Here is a 25,365-nt window from a genome sequence, read left to right on the forward strand (position 1 = left end):
CACAAGACTACATGGCCATATAAAGGATTCAGTGGTGAAAGTAATAGAATGATATGTGCATTAACGGGTATGATTGTTCTAAGTTCTTACACACTAAAGTCCAACTGTTCTTCAAGACTAGGCTTGGAGAGGGACAATGTTTATGCTACCTGCTTCCTTTTGTTCTTCTGTGACAGAGACAGATCAGCTTGGGCACCAATGCTTGGAGTAAACCATCAGTTAGGAAGTGTGAGGTACTTATACTTTCAACTAATCCTAACATGGAGTCAGACCCCAGTAGCTAACAGTGTAGTAAAGATTCAGTCAAGGAGTTGCTGGATGACTTCTGCCCTTACTGAGGACATAGCCAAGGTCACTGCTTTGGGGGAGTAAGGGCTTATAATGGCCAAGGCCACAAGCCAGCCTCATTTTGCAGGACACAAACCTGAGCCTGGAAAGGTGACTGGGTTGGGAATAGTTCAACCTCCCGAGCTCCTCACTCCAGAGTCCTACTTGGGATTGGGCCAAGACTTTCAGAATGGCCTGGTTCTGGTCCATCTCCCCAAGTACAGATTGACTCCCGAAGGATTTCCCACCCATGCCCTGGGCACACCCTTCACATGTTTGCTTCCTGACCTGAGCCTTATGGAGTCTTTTCAATTCTTCTTGCTTAACCAACTGCTTCTCCAGCTTCCTTCTTCTTCTGGGTATCTTCTCCTATACAAACCCATGGAGAAGAAAAGCCAAGACTAAGAAAAGGGGTTAAAGTTTACAAAACCTCACCATCGCCTTCTGCCCTCTCCATGCATGGCTCCAAGCCACTGCTGGGCTTCCAGCATTATGATATCCAACAGAACTTTCTACAATGATGACAATGACCTCTATTTGTACTATGTGAAATATGAATGCCACTATCCACATGTGGCACGGGAATTGAGCTGTGAATAAAAAAATTGAAGTTAAAATTTCATTTAACTTCATCATCATCAGCAGCAGCAGCAGCAGTATTATCCTTATTATTTTGAGACAGGGTCTCACGGTATAGCTCTGACTGGCCTAGAACTTGCTACATGGACCAGGATGTCTTTGAACTCACAGAGATCCACCTGCCTTTGCCTTCCAAGTGCTCCATCTCAGGGATGGAATTTCTTCTTCTAGAATTTGTAGAATCCTAAAGATCTTTGGGAGGAAATCTTGGCTTTTACATCTCAGCCCAGACCCATCATTGTTCCTGGAGATAACCCCCAGGTAGACTGCTCCGGTTCTGGATTTAGCATGAGGACCCTCTGATAATCAGTGAGAGGTGCATCCTGCCTGGAGATGATCTCACTCAGCTCACACGGAGACCTGGTTTGTTTATTTCATAAGCATCTCAGGAGCACCCATCACATGAACCCACATTGTAAATCCTGGCATCTTTAGAGTGTTGTGTGCCAGACAATGAACTAATTACTTCCTGGTGTCTCCTCTGTTTCCCAGGTTGTATGTCTCTACAAACACGGATAACATAATTCAGAAAGACAACCTGCCCAAATTGACACAATTAGTAATGGCATACAGGCGAACATCTTCAGTACACTTAGTTTCCCATAGGCAATACTGCCTTTCCTTTTGCCAGGCACTAGATGATCAAGGACCCCTGCTCTGGGGTAGGACCTATAGCAGTGCCACTTTCCTCTAAATGGAGACAAGTGAGTCCAGATTCTGTGTTCTGGTTAGGTTTTTTTTTTTTTTTTTTTTTTTGGTCAACTTGACACAAGCTGGGTCATCTGGGAAGAAGAGATCTCAATTGAGCAAATGCCTCCCTCAGATGCCCTGCACATAAGTCTGTAGAGCATTTTCTTGATTGATGATTTGCTGTGGGATGTTCTGTATGGCAAATGTGTTGCTGATTAGTCAATAAATAAAACACTGATTGGCCATTGGCTAGGCAGGAAGTGTAGGCGGGACAAGGAGGAGAATAAAGCTGGGAAGTGGAAGGCTGAGTCAGAGAGACACTGCCAGCCGCCATGATGAGAAACAGCATGTGAAGGTGCCGGTAAGCCACGAGCCATGTGGCAAGGTATAGATTAATGGAAATGGATTAATTTAAGCTGTAAGAACAGTTAGCAAGAAGCCTGCCATGGCCATACAGTTTGTAACCAATACAAGTCTCTGTGTTTACTTGGTTGGGTCTGAGTGGCTGTGGGACTGGCAGGTGAGAGAGATTTATCCTGACTGTGGGCCAGGCAGGAAAACTCTAGCTAAAAATGGCGTCCAACGTGGTGGCAAGAGTTTCCACCTAAAACCTGAGAAAAGATTCTAAAATGGAGCTAAAAACAGCTTCCTAATTGTCTCTCTCAAATGAGCGGCAGCTGCCGGTTTGAGCTACTTGTGGGTTTCTGTTGTGCGTGCTCGACCTGCAGTTTGGCGGGAATGAGGCCTCTGCAAGTGGCACATTAAGCTGCATGGTGGATTTAGCCTTTGCAGGTACAAAACAAAAAGAGAGGTTTCTGGACTACAGGCTGTTTGGATAAATGCATAGACCCACGATAGCTCCCACGTAGCCATGTTGGGAAGCTGAGGTGGGCGGAGTCAGCAGCCACAGCTGCTGCAGTTTATTGCAATAGATACACAATAAGACAGATTCAGATGTAATAGTTTACAATGTGTGTAAAATATACGTAGGCTTGAAAGAGACTAAAAAGGTGATATATGGTGATATATACAGTTATATAAACAAATACATAGTTTTAAAAAATAAAGTCTTTAAAGAGACAGTAAAATTAATATAAAAAAATAAGCCACGTAAAGATGAATATTACACAGAGAATCTGGATTGTGTTGTCTTTGGGATTTTTAACTGCAGAAAAACATTTGATTGTAAAAGCTGTTGAGTTATGCCAAAATGTGTGTTTTAAAGGTACCTTGACTTCAAAATTTGGATATAAGGATATGTTGCTTTGGAAAGGAGACTCTGCTTCTGTTCCCACAGAAAGCCAGAGGCTATGGATTTGTTCAAGATTAAGATACATCAGGTTTGACCTGCAAAATGAGGCTGGCTTGTGGCCTTGGCCATTATAAGCCCTTACTCCCCCAAAGCAGTGACACTAGCCATGTGCTAGGCCAGCAAGATGACAAGGAGCTGGTTGTGAGGTTTATCTGGGATATTATGGTCTTGCTACTTCTACATGCCAGTGCTAACCTATTCTTTCTCCATGAGTGTTAAGAAGATGGAGTTTGGGATCTGTCTCATTTGAGTGGAGAGTTAACTTAGGGCCATTTGAGGGGATGAGGGGCAATAAGGAACCCCCAGAAATCAATGTAACATAATTCACATACAATTAACTTCTGGTGAGGATTAAAGTTAACTTGAGAAGCTCACAATTTAAAAAAGAAAATTTCCTACCCCACCCCCACTGTGTGTGCACCCCCCCCCACACTGTTTATGTGTGCTTACACATGCCTGTGTGTGTGAGCACTCGCTTGCCCTAGGGAGTTGGAATCCCCCTTTGTGACTTGAACTGAAGCCAAAGCTTCCCTTGCTAGATATGGAAAAGTTGAGTGTGAGTGAATAAATTTGGTTCTCTTCTTCCTTCCACTACATCTTCTCAGCTGCAACAATATAAACAGTACCAGAGCAGTGCATGGATCCTCTGCCTACCCCAGAGGCATGTGAGGACCAGCCGTTCAGCATTCCACCCCCTTGAGTCCTAGGGGATAGGCTTCAGTCCCAAGCTTCGAGGAAACAGCAGTGAGGTTGGGTGGCCAACATTTGTCTCTGTGTATGTGATCTATAGACACATCTACAGACATGCCACACTGTGTTTTCTCTGCATTCGTAGGAGAGATCTGGAAAGGGCTCTCTGGACACTAACATCCACTAAGAAGGGGGCTGGTTGCCTTCCCAGCGGCATGCAGGTTGTACCTCTGACAGTAAGTGTCTGGGTGCATCTGCGTCTCTGCACACCTGCAGGGTTTGTTTCATAGCTCTGATTAGAATAAACATAACATTTTCTGTGCAATCTGCCTCTAGTGCTTCTTAAATGAAGTTGTGCTTCCCTTGGGGAAATACACATCTGCTTGTTGAAATTTTTCAATGGTTTGCTTATTGGACCACATATTAAACCCACTTTAAGAACCGCACTCGCCAAATGGTTTCAAGTCAGTACGTCTTCTTTTCTCCTTTCTCCATTTGAGACGCTGAGGTTTTCTTTTTTCTTTCCTTTTTTTTTTAAAGAAGACAGATTGGGGTGTTCCAGATAAAAAGAAGGGTGGTTTTCCGTTGCAATGTGGCCTGACCCTCATGAGCATCCTTGCAGCTGGAGCCCACATTGGCTCTGAAACCTGGATGGGAAATGAGCCCCAGTCAGCCAAGGCATTGTATGCTGTTCTAAGTGATGTTACCTTTGACCTGGAGGAAAGCCTGGAGTCAAAGTCTTCATCTGCAGAGGAGGAGGTGGCTGAAGAGGGAGAAGAGATGGCCTCTGTCACTGTCGTGCCTGAAACAAGAACCAGAGAACTCACCAAACCGCGGGGGCTTCTTTTCCTGCTCCGTGCCTCACAGCTGCCTCCCTCCCCCCTCACCCCGTTTGCTTCCTCCTGCCCACCCCTCACTGCACCTGCCAGAAGCTTGGGAAAGCAGTACCTCAGGGCCACTGAAAAGTTGGCCCTCCACGTTAATTACATTTCTGGACCCCTGCCAAGAGCTCTGCCGCTCTCTTCTCACATTCAAAACAAAACAAAACAAAACAAGGTATTATGCAGAAATCAAGGAAGTCCTTAAACACCCTTTACAGGGCAGGGTCCTTGCTTACAACGCTTTTGGATCAAAAATCTATTATGAAAATGCATATCTGAAGTTAGCTGAGTTACCTAAACGCTTGGGTAAGGTTCGTTCTACAGAGTAATTGAATGCAAAGAAAAAAAAAAAAGTCAGAGCCAGCTCTTAAACAAATCGCCCTTCTGCGGCTCGCAGCATCTGGCACCCATTTTTACTACACGACATCTGCTCAGTGTAAAAGAGCTGGCGTCAGAATGTCTGGTCATAGAAAAAAAAATCCCAAATGTAATCAGAAGCAAAAGGACTCTAAGCCTAAGGATTTTATCACATAGCCTCATGCAACATAAATATTTCATTAATTATGGCTAAACAAATGCCACTTTTATTTTCCCAACTTGCAGATATTATCACATCATGGAAGGGATGATTCAAATGCCAGGAAAAAAGCAGTTTAAAATAGGGATGGCCCAACAAAGCAGGGCCCACGGGGAAGCTAAAGCTGAGGGGCATGCCAGACTCCAAACATGAACTGGATGGCTGAGGACTGTAATGTGCCCATGTTGACCAAACACCTTTTTGTGATTTGGCTGGGGACCAGGTGTGACGGGGCTTCCAGGTGCTACAGGAGACTTTCATTTTTCCCAGCTAAAACATCTGCCCTTGCACGTACACCTGATGAAGTCTGTGCCAATACCAGGATTAACCCATGCTGGTCACTGCACTGCAGAACCTACTAGAATTCAGTGATGGCAAACGGACTCTACAGTGGCAGCTTGTGTCTGCAGAGAACGATGGAGTGGGTGGAGAGAAAGGAGGGAAGCAATTCCAAGTCAGCTAACATCCTCTCCAGCCTCCCTATAATTTTCAACTATTCACCCCAGTGGGAGCAGCCAAGTGTTACAAAATAAGGGTAATTTTAACCTCCAGCAACACATTTACATACACTCTTATTCAGAGCAAAATAATACAAAACATGCATATAACAACCCAGCCTCTCTGGGGAGGGAGTTTGCTGTTTTCCACTTTAATTTGCCAGATGGGAAAGCTCAGGTAAAGATAGAATCAGAGAGTGGCATCGTCATAGGAGGAGGCTGTGTTCTCTTTGGGCAGAGACTGCATCCTGCTTCAGCCACTAAATTACCACCGAGGGATCGAGTCACTGAGTGCTGAGGATAGAAGCTGGAGGGACCGACTTTATACCCTTGAGTTCTACTGTCATGATTCCTACGTGCAGAATCGCTGGGATGAGCAAACAAAGTCCCTGGCAGTATCTGGTATACGAGAAGTAGCTATTGGGAATGTTTAGACTTGTTTTATTTACTGCTTTTCTCATTGCTGTGACCAAACATGTGATATGGAGCAACTTGAGGGCTGGGGATGCAGCTCAGCTGATACATCACTTGTTTAGCATGCAGGAGGCTCTGGGTTAGATTCCCAGCACTGCACTTGGGAGATGGAGGCAGGAGGACCAGAAGTTCAAGGCCATCTTCGGCTACATAGGGAGTTTGAAGCCAGTCTGAGCTAGAGACTGTCTCAAAAAGAGGTGAATTGAGAGAAGGGGGGTTTATTTTGGCTCACAATTTGAGGACACAGTCCATCATGGAAGGAAGGTGTGGAGGCCGAAGACTGCTCACTCACCTCTGAGTAGTGGGGAGCAGAGGGAGATGAATGCTGCCATGCATTCCTCTTTATTCCCTTTGCAGTCAGTCTGCTAGTCCAGCCCATGACTAGTGCTCTCCACACTCAGGATAGGTCTTCACTCCTGTTACCCCTCCCTAAAAACATCCTTGCAGAGGACCCAAAGGGGCGTCTCCTGGGTGGTTCCACACCCAGTCAAGTTGACAACGATCATTAACATCACAACTGTCTTCACCATCTTCCTTGTTATCATTGACCCAATTAACAAGGCTTTTCATGTTACTAAAACTGCCTAGTGGACCTTTATTTATGGGAGAAGTATAGCTATAAAGCTGAAACTTTTCTAATTTCAAAAAGTCACTGTTTTGGTAGCATTTCATTTGGAAACAGGAATGAAATGGCTCCTAAGCATATGCACCTCCTTAGGTAAGAAGGGCGATTAGCAGTTTAATGCCACTGAGTCTCTCTGCTCTTCAGTAGAGTACCAACAATACTGAAGGTCATTTTTCATTTGCAATTTTTAAGAACCTTGCAGCATTGCCCGACTACACTATGTTAGACTGACTGACTTTGGACCTGGCTTTCCACCAGGAAGCAGTAGAATTCAGGACACAGTATATGAAGCATCTTTTTCCAGATATTAGCCAACAGGCAGTACAGAAAAGATATAAAAGACAAGAGCCCATATGGAAAGTTCTATGGCCATAGATGCTTCTGCCCTGAGGTCCTTCGCCGACCACAGTGCAGGCAGGAAAAACCCAAACAGGGCAAAATGGGTTCACTGAGTTGAAAGGCAGTTCAGAGTTTGGCCAGGCAGAGGCAGCAGTAATGTGTAGGATGGAGCCCTGGAGAGGAGGGACTGCTGGGAAAAAAGAATGTTAGAAACCAGCATAGAAGTCCATGTGCATCCACTGCTTAACAGGAATCCAAAGCTACATCAAAAGAAACTACCTGGTTGGGCATATAACTGCGGAGAAGTCGCAGGCTCAACAGTCTCTACAGCAGTGGTTCTCAACCTTCCTGATACTGTGACCCTTCAATGCAGTTCCTCATGTTGTAGTGACCCCAACCATAAAATTATTTTCATTGCTACTTTATAACTGTAATTTTACTACTGTTATTAATCGTAATGTAATATTTTGGGAGCTAGAGGTTTGTCAAAGGGGTCGTGACCCACAGGTTGAGAACCACTGCTCTAAAGCTTTCCTAGGTGGGAGATGCTTGTCCCTAGTCTGAGTAGCACAGACACCTGGGGCATTATTGAGATCACAGGAAACTTTTACTTTATGAACAGGTATAGATTAGTGAAGAGTAATGCTTATCATAGACACACCTAACAAGGGTAAAGACAAGCCTTGGAAGGAATAGAGTTAGACTACTGCTTATTAAACATTCTTTATTCCCCACTTAACATTAAAAAAATAAAATCCAATCACTAATAAAATAAAGTCCAATCACTTCTCAGCATAATACTCATAAACTCTATCAGTTGGTAAACAATGACTAGGTGTACACACACACACACACACACACACACACACACACACACACACACATTTAATAAGCAAGAGAAAAATCCATCAATAAAAACAGACCCAGAAATGACAGGTACAGTGAAATTAACAGGCAAGTATTTAAAGTTATCATAAATGTGCTCAAGAAGTTTAAAAGTATGTTACCAAAATAACCTTGAGAACTGATAAATTTAGTAGTGATATATAAAATTAACATTACTATGGTTAGCTCTTTCCCCCCCTCTTCCTCCTGTTCCCTTCTCTCCCCTCCTCTTCTCTTCCTCCTCACCTTCCTCCCTCCTTCCTTCCTTTTGGCTTGGTGCTGAGATTTAAACCCAGGGAATTCTATATGCTAAGTTTGAGTTCTATGGCAAAGCCACACCTTCAGCTCCAGCCAGCAGCATTTCTATCTACTTACATGCAGCTATATAAAATGAAATCACAGAAACCCACACAAGTGGAGAGTCTAATAAAATGCTGGTCACTATAACTAATAGGTGGAGGTGGGGGCTGGGGAGATGTTCAAAGGATATGAAATTTCAGTTCAACAGGACCAAGATTAAGAGATCTATTCTATAGCATGGTGACGGCTAGTGTTGGAATGTAAAATGTCGGCCATAGGCCCCTGTGTTTGAACAGTTGATTGGAAGGTGCTTCAGAACCTCTAGGAGGTGGAGCCTACTTGGATGAAGAAAGCCAATGGGGGATGGGCTTTGAATGCTACTGTGCACTGTTTCTGGCTCAGTTTCTCTGCTTCTTGACTGTTGATATGATGAAAACGTCAGCCTCTGCCCCCACCACCTGGATAACTGGTCTGACAACCGTGTGTTCCCTGCCATGAGACCGCTCAGTGAGTAAAGCAGACATGAGGACCGCAGTTTGTATCCCCAGAACTCACATAAAGCCAGATGTACACATCTGCAATGCCAGTGCTCCCATTGTGAGACGGGAGGCAGAAACAAGGGAATCCTGGGAGGCTTGAAGACCAGCTAGTCTGGAGTATACACACCCGAACAACTGCAAAACAGAGATCCTGGGGCTGGAGGGATGACTCGGCAGTTAAGAGCACAAGCTGATATTGCAAAGGACTTGGGTTTCATTCCCAGCACCCACATGGCAGCACGTAACTGTCTATAATTCCAGTTCCAGAGAATCTGACACCCTCTTTGGGTACTGTATGCGCTTGGTCCACAGACATACATGCAAGCAAAGCACTCACACATATCAAATAAAATTAAAATCTCAAAAAAGTGACCCTGTCTTAAACAAGGTAGAATGTGGGCACTCACAGGTCTGTATTCACACACATACTCATACATACAGCTCGTGTGCGCACACACACACACACACACACACACACACACACAGAGTTAAATAAATTAAAAGTGAAGAAATATATATACATATATATACATGTATATATATTTCTGTCCTCTTTTAGTAATTGATAAAATAACCAAACCAATGTAAGAGTTCTTACTATGAGCATCATTGAATAACTGAAACACACTTCGAATTATGGACACTTTACTCGACAACAAAATCCCATAGAAGAAAAACAACTTCCTCACCCACTCCATTGTGTATAGATACTACATTTTCTTTATTTATTCATCTGTTTTCTGTTGTTGAGTTTTGTGTATATCTGTGTGTGTATATATCTATATACATATATATTCTGTATATAGATATATACACTTTGTGTGTGTGTGTATATATATATATATATGTATGTACACATACCCACACCCACATATATGTGTCTGTGTATACATAATACACACACACACACACACACACACACATACACACACACATACACACACCATTGGTTTGGTTTTGAGACAGGGTCTCAGTGTAGCCCAAGTTGGCCTCAACCTTTCAGTTCTCCTGCCCTAGTGCGAAGACTGCAGACATATGTCACCACACCAGGATCTCTCCTTCTGTAGATGGGCACTTAGGCTGACTCTATAACTTGGCTGTTCTGAATAGTATGCAGTGTGCATGGGTGTGCTGACTTTGATTTTTTCAGGTGTATAAGTAGGTGTGGTACACCTGGATGTTATGGCAGCTCCAGTTCCATTGTTCAAGGGACCTTAATATCAAGTTTTATAGTAGCTGAACTAATTTATATTCCTGTAAATAGTACAGAAGGGTCTCTCATGCTTGTTCTAACTCCATCCTCATTGGCTCGCATTTGTAGTTTCCTTGGTGACCTTGATGACAACCCTTCTGACTACTGTAAGATGGACTCTTAGAGCAGTTTTGATTTGCATTTCCCTGATGGCTAAATATGTTGAACATTTTCATGCATATATTGGACATTTATCCTTCTACTATCCAGTTTATTTGCCCATTTATTGGTTAGATTATTTGTTGTTTGAGTATTTAATTTTTTGAGTTCTTAATGAGTTTGCATATGAATCTCTAATCAGATAAGTGGTTGGCAAAGATTTTCTCCAGCTCTTTAGAATGCCTTTTCACTCTGTTAACAGTGCTTTTTGCTATGCAGAAGCTTTCTAATCAGATGGATAAATTCATATTTATGCCAATGGATTAAGTTTCCAGCTATTTTTTCTTTGTTATCTTTTTTAGATTAAGTCTTACTATGTAGCCCAGGCTGGCCTCAAACTCATACTCTTTTGGCTTTAGACTTACGAGTATTGGGATTACAGGCAATGCACTATCACACCCAGCTACATGCTTTTTAGTTTTAAAGGAGATAAATGTACTATCTATTAAACATCTACTTCATGGGTCAGGAGAGATAGCCTGGGTAGGAACATTTGTTGCTCTTGCAGAGGATTCAGGTTTGACTGCAAGCACCCACACAACAGCTCACAACCATCTGTAATTCCAGTCCTAGGAGACCAAATACCATCTTCTGGCCTCCACTGGCACCAGGCATGCACATGGTACACAGATCTACATGTAGGCAAAACCTGCATATGCATAAAAAGTGAATAAATCTAAAAAATTAAATATATATATATATAATAAATGAAATTTTATGGTGTGTGATTTTAAAAGAATCCTTACATCTCAACTTACCTATGCTTATTCCAAACTTGGCTGTTAAGAAGTTCTCTTGTTAATCTATACAGATATTTGATTAGGGTGCAAAGAAGATAAATAATTAATTTCTTGAAAACTGATTTCCCTTAAAAATTAAAAAAAAATTAAAAGGTAAAAATGTAAAGAAAAACAGAATTTTTGAAAACTGGAAGTATTAGGATCACGATTTGTTTAATGAGGTCAAACGAACATTCAGCAACGAAAGAAATCCTTGTCTGGGGAGACAGCTCAGTGGTAAGAACGCTGCTTGCTGTGCAAATGTAAGGAGGACTTGAGTTCAGATTCTCCCGTAAAAAGCTGTGTGTGACTGCACCCACTCCTACAATCCGGCATTGTAGGGGAATGGACACGGGGATCATGGGGGCTTTCATGCTACCCGCAGAATTCCAGGCTCTGTGAAAGACACTGTCTTGAAGGAATAAGAAGTCAGGGAGTAATTGACCAGGACACCTAGCAACCTCTTCTAGCCTAGAGTGCACACACATGCATGTACACATTTACACATTTGCATACATACCACACACTCACATACCCACCTTAAAAAAAAAAGACATCAGATATGTGTTTAAATCATCCTTAAAGAAATACACTAAATGTTTGGCAAGGTGCAGAAACAACAATGTGCTCTGCTTTTTCCTATGTATTTCCGTACTGTTTGATTACTCTGACTCTGTGATATATTAATTAAATAATGAACAACAACCAGATTTAAATATAAAAAGTCTCTATTTTCATTGGTAATCAAACATACAGAAAAGTGGTTAGTAATTCAAGGGAAACAAAAAGGTACATTTGTAAAAACGTCCAACCAGCACCATCCATACATTATAAATACATTCACCTACAAGTATGTGTGTGTATATAAATATATTACATATATCCTTATAAGTTAAACAATCAAATAATGGCTCATTAAATGACAATATTGCCACAAGAAAGAACATTCTTTTAAATCACATTTATATAGATTCTGTGATTATTTGTATAATACCTAGAATATAAAGTTGATTTTTAAAATATGCAATTGTATGTACATCGAAGTAAAAATGTTCACATAGTCACAGAGAAAAGAAAAGTGGTAGGATTATTGTTAATTTAACTTATTTTATAACATAATTTCAAGGGTTTTTTTTTTTTTTTTTTTTTTTTTTAGGATTTCTCTTACAAAATTTTCAAGTTTCTTTCATTTTTCCCCCCCAATTATATTCATTTCTTTGTGTATTGAGAGAGGGAGGGAGGTGCCCATGAGGAGGCCACAAGACAACTTGGGAGAGTGGGGCCTGGGGATGGAACTCAGGTTATCAGGCCTGGCAGAGAGAGCCTTTAAGACCAGCTGAGCCATCACATCAGTCCCGACTTTTCCCACTTTCGTCAGAATGAGCTGGAGAAGTAAATCAAAATGCACAGTGCCTGTTTGTGAATCCAGGGAGGCCGCTAACTGCTCAGCATGAACTCTAGACTAGACTACTAAGACAGCCACTTACGTGTATCTTGCCCTGTAGAAGAAGGATGCGCCACCTGCCCCCGGGAGGTGCTGCCAAAAGGCTGTGCTGGCTTCTCCAAGGATGGGACTCTGTTCCTGGGTGGCCCCTTCTCCTTGGGGCTGTTAAAGAAGTCCCCAATATCCTTTCTCTGTTTGCATTCCTGGAGAAAACTCTCAAAGGATTTATCTTTGAGGCCAAGGGAGGGAACACACAAGGCTCTTTTCTTTGGAACTTGAGTGGCATCCTGTAAACTCACTTTCTCCAGGAGGGTAGGGACATCTTCAATCTTGCTGCGGGGTGGTGGGGATGTGGCTGCAGAGAACATCTTGGATGGACGACTGGGCAGACTCCGGGTGCGGAGGATAGGGTCAGGAAGGCTAAGGTCTGAGGCCTGGGCAGTCTTAGAAGTTGGAGAAGCCAGAGAGAAGAAGGCTGAAGCCTTCTTGGCCATGTGTCTCCCTGGAGACTGCTGGTCCCCATCTTTAATGGAACTGGGTTTCCGAAAACTAAAGGAGCGTGTGAAGGTATGTGGCTGGCCCCGAGGCAATGTTTTTGACTCCGGTTTAGGGCAGGTTTTCTTTCCACCTTCCGAATTGGGGAGCAGAGACTTTAGGATGGCATTTGCTATGAACCTCAGGGGAGACTTGGGTGGAGGCACTTCTCGTTCCCGGGGCGCCTTGACAGTTGGGGGACGCATCTCCTCTGGGATGCCTGTCTGGGATATTAGTTTCTCTTTCACTGCCTGAGGGAGGGTAGAGGATTTCAGGGTCCGGCCTCTGCCATTCTCAGCTCTTTCCTGGGAGAGTCGCTCCCCAGCCTTGTGCTCAGGGGTAGAATCACTCCAGTCTAGCAACATGGTTTTCTGCTCCTGTGTGAGGACTAATTTCTTCAAACCCAACTTCCTTTCTTCAGACAGCTCTGGGCCACCTGTCTGTCCCCTCCTGGGTCTCTCCTTCAGTTCTCTTGGGTTCCCTGCAGCCCCAAGAGCTAGGTTTTGATGGGACAAAAGCTGGTCCTCCCCTGCAACGGGGTGGGAATCTTTGTACATGCTTTTGGTGCTCCCAAGAGGAGCCCGTGCTTCCCTGCAGTCCTCTGAAGCCATTTGCACAGGGCTGCTGAGGTCTTCTCCACTGGGGCTCCCCAGGCCTGTGCTCTCCAGCATGGGGCCATGAGGCAGATAGAGAGGCACTTCCTTCAAGATCCCTTGAGCCCTGGCACGTCTCAGGTAGAGTGGAATAGGGCTTAAATCACCTCTGGAGACTGGCAGGGAGTGGAGGCTGTAAGCTGGCACCTACAGGGGATGGGCAGAAATACCAGTTATTAAAGCTCCCAGTGTTTATTTCTATGGGGAAGGTGAGTGTCCATGCATGCATCACTTTCTCCCTTTCTCCTGCTCTTAGATACTCAAAGTCAGAGGAGGTTTCAGAAAGCTCCTTCTTTGTTCCAAGTGGCCATTAGGAATTTGCTGTCACCTACCTACAGTCCCCAAATATGCTCTAATCAAAGACCATTAAAGGCTCTAGAATAAGTGGAGAAAAAGCCAGATGGGAAAGCCTAGGCATGGCTGCTGCTCTTGACAAGCTCCTGAGCAGTAAATATAGGTAGGGTGGGGTGGGTTCCTCATGGTTTGTTCAAATACTGCCTTTACTAAAGGGGACCTTCTTCCCATAGGTATACTTTGCTGACATCCAAGAAGTCAGTTTCTCCAACCCATGGTTCGTGGGCTGTCTAGGTAAGGAGTTACAGTTCTTCTTCTTAGCTGAAGTATTGGTAGTGAAGCCTTTGGGACTTTCTGAGACGCTTTCTAAATGTCACACTTCGCACCATTGTAGAACCAATGTTTCAAGCATGTGGGAACTTGGAAGAACTTGAGTGGACTCTACAAAGAGTGGCAATGTCCTGCCAAGACTCCTGGCGCCCGAGGGGCAGGCCACAGGTCAGAGGGCCTCAAAAGAGTACACACTTTTTTTCTGTCTTGAAGACTCCACAGAGTCTAGCACAGTCCTAGCAGGTTACAGAGACTGCAGGATGCACATGAAAAGAAAGAATCCAGCCATCCATTGCCGTGGTGATGCTTTCTATTCTAGACAGATACTGCTCTCAAGGTCCTTGGATGCTACTGAGAACCACCCTTATTTCTGGGCCTATCACCCTTTGGCTGTTCTTCCCTGGGTGAACTTCCTCAGGGGCATATGCACTACGCCCATCTCCCACACAATGCTGAAGGGGGTGACTTTGTTCATGAGAGTGGCCCAGGAGGGGCAAAATGAGTTTTTATGAAAGACACATGTAAAGAGTATCCAGAGGCCCACAGCAGAGCCTGTCTCTGCCCTGGCTTTGCACGTGAAAGGGACCTGTGAGCACTTAGAATCCAGAATTAAGTATGGCGGTAGTGAGGAGCGTGGAAAGTTGGCATTCCCATGGTTTGTGCAGAGCTCTTGAGAGCACTTACCCGAGGAGGGGAGAAATTCTCTGAAGTGTGCCCAGGTACACTGGCTGAGGAAAAGGAAGATGGCAGAGAAGATGAAGAAGATAAAGATGGAGGAGGAGGAGGCTCCTTTGGAGGCGATGGTGCTCTTTTGTTCATGGGTGTTGAATCTACGAAGGAAACAACACACCCCATAGTTGCCTTGTTTTTAGCACAAAAAAGAGAAGACCGTGGGTGGATCTTCAGTTTAGGAAGGAAGATGCTGGGGATGGACACCGAGGTAGGGCCCTAGTGCCCACAGCTTGGGACTTGGCAGCAGGGTTCTGGAGGAGAAGTCATGGGAGTCAGTGTTTCCGACTTCCATAAGATTGCTCCTGGGAGATGTGAGCCCAACCCACAGAGTGCTTTTTGGAGACGGACATTTACTGCTAACGTTTCCCTGAAGTCATGGTGGTCAGGAGCTGGGATTGCACTAAATCTCTCTGTCAATAAACCATCTGAGGTTTCTTTCCACAAGATGTCAGACCATTAGTTGTGGGCACGGACAGGATAGATGCTTAGTCCTAATGAAATGGGTTCTCCCTCTCCTGTGTGTGCCGCTGAGGGGCTCTCAGACAAGGTGGTTAGCTTGAGATCTTCTGGGAACCCAAGGGAGGGAGGTTACACCCATATCAATGGTTCGAATCACACAGAATTAATGGGTCCTTGCCAAACTTCTGTGGCTCAGGGAACAGACAGGAAGCAGTGTGTCTGTTCAGAGATGCATGAGAAAGGAGTGAGCTGGCCTCTGGGGAGGAGGAGCCCAGTTCTGAACTGTGGGCAGCTGAAATCATCTGGTCCCGCAAGAGCAGGATTCTAACAGTGCAGCCTGGGAAGTCATTCAGACCCTTGTTTTGCTGACACTTCCTGTCCCTCGTCACTTCTTCCCCTCCAACTTGGTAACCTTCAGTCTGCAATGTCAAGTATTTTATCTCCAGACGGGAGCATTTCAGATAACTTGTACACATCTTTCATGGGCATGCTCTGTGCTCTGGACTTTTAGTATGCTTTTTGCTCTCCTCACACAAAGGCAAACATGTTAGGCAGTACAGGCCATGCCAGGCATAGGCTCTGAAAAGATGACTCTGTGCACGTGTGGTCCATGAGCTTCTACAGGGTACCCTCCCCGCTTGCCTCATGGTGTTTCTGAGGGAGAAGGTAACTGCAGGAAAACAGCCGCTGTGAAGGTGGGCAAGGAGGAGATCCTGGAATAAAGGCTATCAGGGGCTGCCAGGAGCTGAGCAGGGGAGCACTGGCCTCCATCCCATCACCCGCAAGCCCAGCTCAGCCCACAACATGACCGATCGAGCCTAAAAAGGCAAACCTTAGGAGTCAGTTGCTGTCTTGCTTCCTGCCCCCAGCTGCTAAATTCCTGCCAAATTCCTTCTCCCCCTCTTCTTCGCCCCCTCACTCTCTTCTCCCTGCCATCCTCTGAATCAGACTCCTTAAGTAGCCTCAAAAGTCCCTTCAGCTCCACAGACTGTCCCTTTGTTCCTCTGAGGAGTCACAGGGGACCTTGCGACACGGGACCAGGGATACCTTGTGATACAAGCTAGACAGAAAAGTCTTGGGATCTACAAGGTTGTGACCCAGAAGTTGTCTCCTTCTTCTTTCTCTGATCCCAGCCCCATCCTTGTGGTGGAGTCTCTGGCTACAAGGTCCTTATGTATTCTGTCTTAAAGACAGAACTTGTGGAAGGCTTGAGAAATGAGGACATGGAGGTCCAGTCTCTCCTTTGTCCTTGGGCCAAGTCCTTGCCCAAGGGCCAGGCCTGACTCCAGGAAGGGAAAGAAAGGCCAGCCAGGGGCTGAGAGATGGGAAATCTCTCCTGTGAGATGAGTAACGTCTTCTAGCTCCTCTGAAAGATGATAAACTGGGGACCTCAGGACATTTACAGCTGTTCACATTTACAACTGATGTGAGCAAGTTGCTTACCTCCAGAGTCCTCATCCAAAAAGTCCACATTACCATGCGGACAAATGCTAGCTTAGCACAAATCAGGCTCACTTCCCTCCTCTTGCACACAAGCCATCACAGAGATACCGAGACCTGCCGTCGGTTTCAGAGGGAATGAGACACCCAGACCAGCCAGGCTTTCTCTAACTCTTGGCCTAGGAATTCATTCTTCGTCTACTTAGATCCTCCTCTCCAGTGCATGCCCAGGCACTCTTGGATGGCCCAGCCAGGCTACTTTGTCCTCTGTAGGGCACAGGATCTGAGTGCTGCTGGTTCTCGGGTTCTTTGGATCAAAGGGGTTGATAAGCAGACCTGGGCCAGCATTACAGCCTCTGTACCCATTGGTGAAATTCCTTGTGCTACCTCCTCTTGGCTTTGCTGGCAGTGGTGGCCTTTCCCCTGATGGTGGAGGTCACACTAAGCATGTTCAGCTTGGAAAGGATGCCTGTGTCCTATCTCCTATTAACTGACAAACCTTCTTTGGGGGCATAGGGGTTCTTGATTTTGGGGATTGTCATGAGGATTGGGATTCCTGGTGCCCCTGCTTTCCAGAATTTGGAGGCTATGAAGGATTCAGTCTTCTCAAAGTCTTGGAGTGCCCTCTAGGGGCAGAAGCTTGCAAGTCTGAACCCATACGCTGTTTCATTGTGCCTAATCCAACCAACTTTCCAGCTCCCTTCCTTCCTTCTTTCCTTCCTTCCTTCCTCCCTCTCTCCTACTCAAAAACAAGAACTCCTTTGGACCAGACATTGCTAGGCCATAGAAACAACAGGGTCAAGCCCTGCTCACACCCAGCGTCACTGTATACTTAAGACCCACACCCTATATTCATTAATAACTGAACACTGAAGTCTCTGGGTCCGTCCCCAAACCCCACCTCTGAGTAACAGAATTGTCTTGTTTTCTAGAATCCCTGGCCCTGCTGTTTGCCAGTCTCCTATCTCACTCCATGCTGGGAGCTTGCTGAGGACAGACTGAGCTCCCTGACACTGGTGATACTCAGAAATGTTGGGATAGCCTCAACACCCAGGAGGACCGGCCTGAGAGCAGGATCCTAGTGCTTCTGAACCTCTAGGCACAGGGTGAGAAGACTCCTCTGCTCTCACATCCACCACCCGGGGGAGCTCAGATGAGTCAGCTGTCATTTCAGCTTATCCCAGATATGCAGATCTGGTCTAGCTCCAAAGGTGGCCCCTGTCCTAGGGAGACACAATGAGAGGCGATGAGTCTGGGGGTTGGTGGGAATCAGGCTGACTCAGAAAGAGGGAGAGTTAGGGCCTCTGCCCAAGGCCTCCCTGGGGTCAGCCTTGGGCAGAATGAGGCTGGAGGGGAACATGGATACAAAGGAGCCAGGAGGGGGGGATGGGCTCACAGCAGGATGGAGCCCCAGCTTCTCACTCAAGGGTTCTGGGGGAGAATTCTGGTGCTGTGTGACTATGTGTGCATGGTCAGTATAGCTCTTGTGGGAGCCCTGGAACTCACCAGGGGCCAAGATCTGCTTAGAAGAAACAAACTCCTCTCTCTCTCTCTCTCTCTCTCTCTCTCTCTCTCTCTCTCTCTCTCTGTGTGTGTGTGTGTGTGTGTGTGTGTGTGTGTGTGTGTGTGTGTGTGTGCATATTTGCGAGTGTTTACACTCATGTTCTAGTGCAAGCTGCTACCTTCATGCCTTGGCCACAATGACATGGAGCCAAAAGGGGATCTAGTCCAGTTCCTGGGACAGAACCAAGCGCCTGGCTCTCAGTCTCTCCTCCTCTTCCTCATTTCAAACTTGGAGCTCATGGCTGAGAGGGCTCTGTTCTGGTGAAAGTATAGACACTGGGATTTCAGAGTGGAGAGAGAGGCCTGGGGAGGGCCCAGATCCCTTGGCAAATGCTTCTAGTTAGCAGTCAAGCTAATGGTTTTTCTAGCCCTCATATCCCAGGCTATGCCAGAGAAGATACCATGTAAGGAATGAGAGCAGCGCCTCCCCATCCCTGGACCCCCCTTCCCCCCACCGCCCCCCTTCATGACTCACTGGACGGGAATTTTCTTCTCCAGTTCTGGTATTTGCTTGGAGCTGGAGACTGGAGGCTGTGGGTCCTTTGCAGAGCTGTGGTGGAAAACAGAAAGGGGCAGGGAAAATGGAGCGAGTAGAGTCTGTTAGTGTGCAGAAGAATTTGTCTCCTGTGGCGTTCTCACCAAAAGTTAGCAGGCAAACACTTAGGACGGACAGACACTTCCTCTTAACACACTGTACTTCTCTGACCCCATCCTACTTTCCCTCCCTCCCCCTCCCTCCCTCCTCCCTCCCTCCCTCCCTCCTTCATTCTTCATCAGATAATTATACAGGAAGCTGGGCAGATGGTTCAGGAGATAACCTGAGTTTGATCCCTGAAACCCAAATAAAAATCTGGGAGCAGGAGAGATGGTCCTCCACAGGGAAGAGCACATCGATTGGTTGTCCAGTGCTAAATGGTCAGCCCTGAAAACATGCATACAAGTGACATTATATAATATATATATATATATATATATATATTACATAAACTCAGTAGGTTATATTTATGAATATATGTGTACGTACAAATACTTCTATGCATGCTAAAACAATTAATGGAAGAAGAGGCCATGAATTTGAAGGAGGGCGGGGAAGGGTATATAGAAGAGTTTGGAGGGAGGAAAGGGAGCAGGAAGGGAGAAATGTAATTAAATTACAATCTCAAAAAAACCCCAAAAACCCCAATCTGCCATAGAGGCGTACATCTATTGTAGCACCCCACAGTGAGATGGTGGCAGACAGAGACTCGGTGGAATGCTCACAGCCCAGCTGGTCTGCAGTATACTGTATGGAAACAATACGAGAAACCCTGTCTCAATAGAGTAGCAGGTGAGAACTCCTGAAAGTTGGGTTCCCAATGGAAGCATGTTTGGAGGACCCCGTGTGTTTCTCCTCTGCCTGGCAGGGCCTGGAGCACAGGCACTGGCCGTTCTGAATCTGAGAACAGGCGTGGGATCCAAATGCTTCCTGTTCCCACACTGAACTCTAATGCTCAGGCCCCTGTGTTTCCTTCAGAGAGAAAGGAGGGGCGTGCGTGCACATCTGAGGGGCAGAAGATGGAATTAGGAGGGGAAAAAAAAAGACACCCATGGGAGGGTGTGGGAGAAGGGGTGGAGAAGGTTTGAACATAGAGCTCTCTGAATCCAAGACCTGACCAGTGAGTGCTCTCTCATCTCACCCAGACATTTCACCCCTGCCCTATGAGCTGACCCTCAGCACTGCCATGCAGCCACTACCTCGGGTTTCCTTTCTCAGGACAAGATCCTTCAGCTCCTTAGGGTCTCTGAGTTACACTGTGGGATGGTGGAACTGATGGCCCAGAGGCACCACTGGTAGAAATAGGGCACTCAGGCACAATTTTACCACGGCAGGAACAATAGTGAGGTCACAATATAACTGGAGTCCTAGGTCAGAGGCCTGACTCCCCAGCTGATGGTTGGAGTGAGAAAAGTCCCCACAGGCTCAGGTTTGTGAACACCTGCTCCCTGGCTAGTGACCCTGGAGGAGGTGTGTCGTTGAGAGGGTGGGCTTTGGGAATACGTAGCCTCACTCTACTTTTGGTCTACTTTCTGCTTCGTGTTTGCCATTGAAGACGTGAGTTCTCAGCGTCTCGCTCCGGCCACCGTTCCTGACGCATGCTGCCATGCCTCCCTGCCGTGCTGGACTCTCATCCCTCCAGAACCGTAAGCCCAAATAAACCCTTCCTTCTCTAAGTTGTCCTGGCCATGGTGGTTTACCTCACATAGGTTCCCACACGTCAAGCTTGCCCCAGAGAAAATGAGCAGAAATCACTGTGGAAATGCAGGGAAGGGTTTTAAACAGCATCCTTAAGGAGCAGAAAGTGAGCGTTTGAGCCCATCTGTGGGGCACTGGCATGAGCTCTGGGCTTATAGGCCAAGAACTGGGTCAGGAGGCAAGAGGTCAAAGTTGAGGTGTGGTCTGGTTAATCAGTGCTCTGTTCTGGCTGTGCACAGTGAGGAGAAGCAGTCCTTTTGATGATCTCGGCTTGGGGGTGGGGGCGGGGGGGGGGGACTTGTATAATCTCATCACGGGATGACCCGCTTGCCAGGCTCTGCTGGTCTGTTTTCTAAGAGGTGACGGTAGGTTTAGGGCAATGACTGAAAATTTTCGGGGCCTGGAACAGGATATTATAATGGCTAAAAGTAAATCCAGCATTGCTCTGATCTGTGTGCCTTCATGAAGCCATGGGGGACGGGGTAAGGTAGGGCAGGTGTCACTTGGCGTGACACAGCCACTCCTGGAGTGATTAACATGCAGTGGTCTGGCCCAAAGTTTGGACAGAGACAGATGCAAACTCGAATAGAAAAGCCAGATGTTTACCTTGCTCTGTATTACCCCACGGGCCCAAGTGAGGAGCAGTGTTTTTTTTCTTTTACTGTTGAGATTATAATTACATCATTTTTCCTTTCCCTCCGGGCCCTCCCATATACCTCTCCTTCCTCGCTTTCTAATTCATGGCCTTTTCCTTCATTATTGTTGTTGCATGCATATATGTATGTGTATATGCATATACTCCTAACTATAACCGGCTCTGTCTGTGTATTGTTACCCGGATGTGTGTTTTCAGGGCTGACCATTCGGTATTGGACCACCAGGTCATGTGTTCTTCCGGGGGGGAGGGCTGCCCCTCCCACTCTCGGCATTCCTTAGTTGACTACAGTTCTTTGTGTAAGGCTGAGGCCACACAGGCTTGCTCCTGTCCACTCTGGCACGTCTGGTGTTGTCCTTGTTCAGCTCATGTTTATTCAGTCACGTTGGTGAGACTTTAGGGGTGTAGCATCTGTCATGACCAGGAGACAATCTCACAGCAAACTCCCCAGTCCGCTGGCTCTTTCAATCTTTTTGCCCCCCTCTGGAGCTATCACTTTTTAGCAAAAGAAACTCGCTCTCCCTCTCCTCTCCTCTCCTCTCCTCTCTCTTTTCGTTCCTTTCCTTTGTGTTTTGAAGCGGTCTGATTGTGCAGCACTGACCGGCCTGGATCTTGCTGTGCTTACCAGGCTGAGCTCAGGTTAGCAATGACCCCCCTCTCCCTCTGCTTTCCGAGTGCTGGGATTACGGGTGTGCACATTCACATCTTTCCCGAGTGCTGGGATTATGGGTGTGCACACTCACATCTTTCCCGAGTGCTGGGATTACGGGTGTGCACACTCACATCTTTCCCGAGTGCTGGGATTACTGGTGTGCACACTCACATCTTTCCCGAGTGCTGGGATTACAAATGTGCACACTCGAATCTGGAAAAGAAATTTATAGCCAGGCGGTGGTGGCACATGCCTTTAATCCCACCACTCGGGAAGCAGAGGCAGGCAGATCTTTGTGAGTTCGAGGCCAGCCTGGTCTACAGAGCGAGATCCAGGAAAGCTGCAAAGCTACACAGAGAAACCCTGTCTCAAAAAGCAAACAAACAAAAAACAAAAAGAAAGAAAGAAACGTGTAAGCCGCCTTTCCAGCCATGATTTACCTAGCAGTGTCCAACACAGCTTGTGCTCTGTGTACCAATCAACTTTGTATAAAGTTGGTGTTTTTTTTTTAAATGTGTATGACTGTTTGCCTGCATGTATGTCTGTGTACCATGTGCATGCCTGGTGCCCTCAGAGGCCAGAAGAGTATGTCAGATTCCCTGGAGCTGGAGTTACAGGCAGTCATGAGCCAGTATGTGGGTACTGGGAACCGAACTTGGGTCCTCTGCAAGGGTAACAAGGGCTCTTCTGAGTCACCTCTCCAGCCCCACTTTGTATTAATTTTAAAGGAGTGCTTTTGGAACTCACAGCACACAGCCTGTTTGGGAAAAGGAGTAGAGGGCAAGCATTTAGCCAGATGCTTTTGATCTGGTTTTATTGTTACACACTAGCCAGTGTTCTCCTGTCCTATAGCTGCCTCAAATGACTGCTGACAGATGGAGAATACCAACTTGTTTAGGCTGGAACAACTTGGGGACAGGTTGCCCTCTTAAACCATATTAGTTTCTGTCCATGAACTTGATGAATTAGATAGCTCCGCTTAGTTGCTTCGGGCATGCACCACAGCTACTTCATTGAGGCATGCCGGGAAGCTGCCCTGCTGTGATGTCTAAAGCACAGGCATGCTGACCTGCATCCAGGCGTTTGGGATTCTTTTACCAAATACAGACACTCAATTTGGCTTTAGGCCCACTGAGCCTGGCTCTCCGGTGTTGGGGATCTGGGACTATGCCTTTTACTCAGGATTTATGTGAACCACTGAATGGGGTTCTTAAGCTTTGGATTTTAAGTGTCCCCAAAGGGCTACTGTGTTAAAAGCTTGGTCCTTAGCCTGTGGTGCTGGGGGAAGTGGTGGAAGCTTTAGGAGTTGGGTCTAGTGGAAGGAAATTAGGTCACTGGGCTTGTGGCCTTGAAGGATTACAAGGACCCTTGCTCCTGCCTGGTTTTTCACTTCTGAGATTCTACCAGGCGAGCAGTTTTCTTCTTTGGAATATGCTGCCCCACCAAAGGCCCAAAGGCGGCCGGGCCAAGAGCCACAGCAAGCCAGAGTCTATCTCAGGCATTTTCTCACTGCAGTGGAAAGCTGAGTAAGACACAGATCGTTTAAATGAGTGTTTTCTAGAGTTTCCATAACACAAGGGTTTACGTTGCTTCACACCCTCATCTTGGGAAGGTTCTATGTTGAAGAACTTGGAGGGTCTGGAAGGTTGCTTGGCATGCTAAGGCAGTCCTGGCAACCTCTTGCTAAGTGGTGCACTTAGCACTAACAGAAAAAGGACCATTCAAGCCATTGTCCTTTTACATTTACTCTTTTGTTGTAAGAGGATAAAACCGGAGACAACCAAATAGAAATGATGTCGAGAGAGAGAGAGAAAGAGAGAGGGGGGGGGTTTGTCTCCCCTGGAGCTGTTGTGGATAGTACTGCTGTGGTCATGACTGTACAGACCAGGAGTCTTGAAAACAGTATCCGTCTTTTACTCAGCCTCCTCTGAAACCACCAGGAGGCAGTGATGTAGGTGAGCACTGTGGCTGGTGAACCTCCATGAGATCCACTATTGGGGTTTGTCCTGTGCTATTTGGGAAAGTGATGGGCTTACTTCATCACCATGATGCATGGCAGTGCAAACTGTCTAAAGGAGGAGAGATTAGGCTTCGGGGTTTTAGAGGGGTCACTCCATAGTCAGCTGGGTCCATTGCTATAGGCCTCTGGGGAGGCAGAGCATCATATAGTGGAGCGAACTGTCCCACTGGGAAGCAGAGAGTGGGAGGAAGAATCTGGGGATAGGATGTGCCTTTGAAAGGCAACACCCACAGTGACTTACTTCTTCCAACTAGACCCCACACTCTCTTGTGGCCTCATTGATGAGTTAATCCACTGAAGTTAGCACCATTCATTATCTAATTAACTGTCAATAGCTGGGACCAAGTCTTCAACAATGAGTATTTGGCAGGGGTTGGAGGGCAGATAGGGGAGAGATATGTCATATCTAAGTTGCAACATCTATGTAAGAAATGTCGCACTTGCACTGGGGCTTGTCTGTCAATCATCATCATGACTGCTGAAGACTGAGTCAAGAAAGGATTGGAAATCATGCGGTCTACCCATTTTTCTATCTGCTCAGTGATTCACTGTAGAGTAAAGTTGGGCTTTATTGTAAAGTATATTACAGAATATTTTACTGTACACTCAAGTTCTCTAGTTTCTGAGGGCCAACCCATGCTTCAGGTCTTGGTATGCCCTTCCCTGTCAGCACAGGGTACCTAAAAAAACAGACATAGGCAGCCATTGTTAAGGACATGACCTAGGACATCTCTCGACATCATTTATTTGACAGAAGCCAGAAGCTTTCTGTAGAGTTAAGCATTATGCTGGTTAGGTTTTTGCAAACTTGACAGGAACCTAGACATATCTGGGAAGAGGGAATCCCTCCTCCTGCAGGCACGTCTGTGGAGGTATTTCCTTAACTGCTAATGATGTAGGAGGGCCCAGCCCACTGAGGGTGGTGCCACCCTTAGGCAGGTGGCTGGGCTGTATAAGAAAGGTAGCAGAGTAAGCAGCACTCCTCCACAGCTGCTACTCCAGTTCCTGCCTCCAGGTTCCTGCCTCCAGGGTCCTGCCTCCAGGTCCTGCCTCCAGGTTCCTGCCTCCAGGTTCCTGCCTCCAGGGTCCTGCCTCCAGGGTCCTGCCTCCAGGTCCTGCCTCCAGGTCCTGCCTCCAGGTTCCTGCCTCCAGGTCCTGCCTCCAGGTCCTGCCTCCAGGTTCCTGCCTCCAGGGTCCTGCCTCCAGGGTCCTGCCTCCAGGTCCTGCCTCCAGGTCCTGCCTCCAGGTTCCTGCCTCCAGGTTCCTGCCTCCAGGTTCCTGCCTCCAGGTCCTGCCTCCAGGTTCCTGCCTCCAGGTTCCTGCCTCCAGGTTCCTGCCTCCAGGTCCTGCCTCCAGGTTCCTGCCTCCAGGTCCTGCCTCCAGGTCCTGCC

At 46.5% G+C, this 25,365-nt stretch overlaps 1 protein-coding gene across 2 annotated transcripts in view; it reads right to left on the bottom strand.

Annotated features, from left to right (window-relative positions):
* The window catches only part of LOC128095616 (F-actin-monooxygenase MICAL2-like), a 48,057-nt gene that overhangs the window by 17,379 nt on the left and 5,313 nt on the right, over positions 1 to 25,365 (bottom strand). For both annotated transcript variants that reach the window (XM_052714754.1, XM_052714753.1), the window contains exons 3-7: positions 18,890 to 18,964; positions 14,905 to 15,050; positions 12,453 to 13,743; positions 4,366 to 4,460; positions 616 to 696 (exon numbers count right to left, since the gene is read on the bottom strand). In XM_052714754.1, coding sequence (XP_052570714.1) covers positions 616 to 696; positions 4,366 to 4,460; positions 12,453 to 13,743; positions 14,905 to 15,050; positions 18,890 to 18,964 — 1,688 coding nt within the window. The remainder of the gene's footprint in view (positions 1 to 615; positions 697 to 4,365; positions 4,461 to 12,452; positions 13,744 to 14,904; positions 15,051 to 18,889; positions 18,965 to 25,365) is intronic.

This window comes from Peromyscus californicus, unplaced genomic scaffold (assembly GCF_007827085.1).
Source record: "Peromyscus californicus insignis strain IS unplaced genomic scaffold, ASM782708v3 Scaffold_4__1_contigs__length_199733344, whole genome shotgun sequence".
Classification (NCBI taxonomy): Eukaryota; Metazoa; Chordata; class Mammalia; order Rodentia; family Cricetidae; genus Peromyscus; species Peromyscus californicus.